General features: G+C 35.0%; 1 protein-coding gene across 1 annotated transcript; it reads right to left on the bottom strand.

The window, feature by feature from the left end:
- Positions 1 to 273: 273 nt before the first annotated feature.
- Positions 274 to 651, bottom strand: LOC307096404 (small ribosomal subunit protein eS25-like; the record flags this gene model as incomplete). Its single annotated transcript, XM_079766012.1, has 1 exon — positions 274 to 651. One exon carries the CDS (start codon positions 649 to 651, stop codon positions 274 to 276), a length of 378 nt encoding a protein of 125 aa, XP_079622138.1.
- Between the last annotated feature and the right edge of the window lie 1,662 nt (positions 652 to 2,313).

Raw genomic sequence — 2,313 nt, 5'->3', positions numbered from 1 at the left:
TCCATCTGAAATATATCATGCTTCAATTGGTTCTGGATCTTTTTTGTTCATCAGTTTATTTTATTCATCAGATTCCACATATAAGTGAGATATTGTGATATTTCTCTTTCTCTAACTGGCTTATTTTGCTTAAAATAATACTCTCCAAGTCCCTCTATGTCTCAAAGTAAGATATCCTTTTTATAGCTGCATGGTATTCCATTGTGTAAATGTATCAAAGTTTTTTAAATAAAGTTTTACTTTTCAAAATGTACAGCTGGTGAGATCTGTTGTTCATGCATCTTCCCCAGCAGCTGGGGCATCCTGACCTTTGGTGTTTCTGGTGTAAATCACTTGAGCTCCGTGCTTTGAGACTAGTTTAATAACTCCTTTACTAAGGAGCTCCTGAAGGGCTGCCCTGGCCAAGGAACCGCGAATCTTCAGTCTCTTGGAGACCACAGCTGGGGTTATCAGCTTGTAGTTGGGAACTTCCTTACAGAGCTTGTCATATGTGGCTTTGTCAAACAAGACCAGGTTATTGAACTTGTCTTGAACTTTGCCTTTGAACCATTTCATCTTTTTGGCCTTGCTCCCCAACTTGTTCAAGGGGTCTTTGTCTTTCTTGGCCAAGTTTCCAGAATCTTTCTTCTTCTTGTCATCCTTGGGTGGCATTTTAGGACTCAGAGAGCAGAGATGCGCTGCTGCCTTGCCAAGATGTTGGCCCGAGAGCTGTATCAAAATTTTTTAATTCATACATCTACTGATGGTCACTTGGGCTGTTTACAGATCTCAGCTATCTATATATATATAAAAGCCTAAGCAACCATTCGACCATTCGACCGTTTGATCAGTAGCTATAATGCACACTGACCACAAGGGGTCAGACACTCAAAGCACAGGCATGGAAACATGGAATAGACTGATGAATCTCAGAGGGAAGGGGGGATGGGGAGGTCGGGAAGACATTAACCAAAGATTTTATATGCATACTAGGGGTCCCTCGGCCTGGCCTGTGGGGATTGGGCTGAAACCGGCTCTCTGACATCCCCTGTGGAGTCCCAGATTGCGAGAGGGCATAGGCCAGGCCAAGGGATCTGTGCACCAGGCCTCTAGTTATAAATAAGGCTGCTATGAACATAGGGTTGCATATATTTTTTCTGATTGGTGTTTCTGGCTTCTTACTTTCTTAATATATTTTCTGAACAATGTGAATATTAATTTTAAATTACAACAAGTTTATTGTAGATTGGTTGTTTTTAAGCATACAATTGTATATTAAATGTAAATTGCTTATTTATAACTCTTAGTTTATAGTAACAGTTCATATAATAATAAGCATATGTTTTTTTGCTGTTTTTTTTAAAGTTCTTTATTGTTTAAAGTATTAAAATAAACATATGTTTTATGGAAGATAACATTTAACACTTTAGTTCCTGGCTCTTATATACATTATTTCTTTTGATAATGTAACAGAAACCTTTGCTTGTAAGAGACATGAAGGGGGAAGCAAAACTCTCATGAGAGAACTTGATTTTGAAACTGGAGAAATTTGTACTGGCTTATAGTAAAAAGTTACCATTTAATAAATCAAATGAACAAGGATACTGATAGTTCAATTGAATTAAAAAAAACCCACAATCATTTCTGTCCTATATATTATCAGAGTTATTTTCATGGGGATAAAATAATGCATGGGTAGTGTAAATTTTAACACTCTACAAATATAAACACTGTCATAGTTTTGATGCGTTTTAACATTTCAGAAAGAGAAATGCTTATCATTATAAGTAATATATTTATAATTTGATACTATATTATTATTATTAGCTATGATATTAAACCAGATTTATCTGTCAATCAAAACGTCTTTATTATAATCCAGATACAGCTTAGTTTCTAGGCTCTGAAAGAATGACAGTTGGAAAAGGTAAGGAATGAAACAATAAATACACAAAAAGCCATGACCATATATCCCAATTTCTGTGACTAAGAGACATGATTTTCATGTACTGTATATTATAAGCTATACAGTGTGGTGTATAAGAATAGAAGCTTTGATGCCAGACAATTAAGTTGAAATGCCAGCTCTATTTCTCACTAGCAATGTAAATTGGGCAACTTGGTCTACTTTCCTTATCTACAAGTTGGGTGTTGTAGATATTATCACAGCACTTCGAATGTATGTAGTATAAATAAAAAATCCAGAAAGTTAGCTATTTTTAGTTTTCAGTTCATCATATAGCTTTCATAAGTCTTATTTCATTTTTCTAATCCCATAAAAATATTTTTTAAAAAAATTATTGATTTTCATAGAGAGGAAGGGAGAAAGAGAGA

This window comes from Cnephaeus nilssonii (assembly GCF_951640355.1).
Source record: "Cnephaeus nilssonii genome assembly, chromosome: X".
In the NCBI taxonomy this organism is placed as follows: domain Eukaryota; kingdom Metazoa; phylum Chordata; class Mammalia; order Chiroptera; family Vespertilionidae; genus Cnephaeus; species Cnephaeus nilssonii.
The sequence above is the reverse complement of the archived record's forward strand: the minus strand, read 5'-3'. Positions and strand labels throughout refer to the sequence as shown.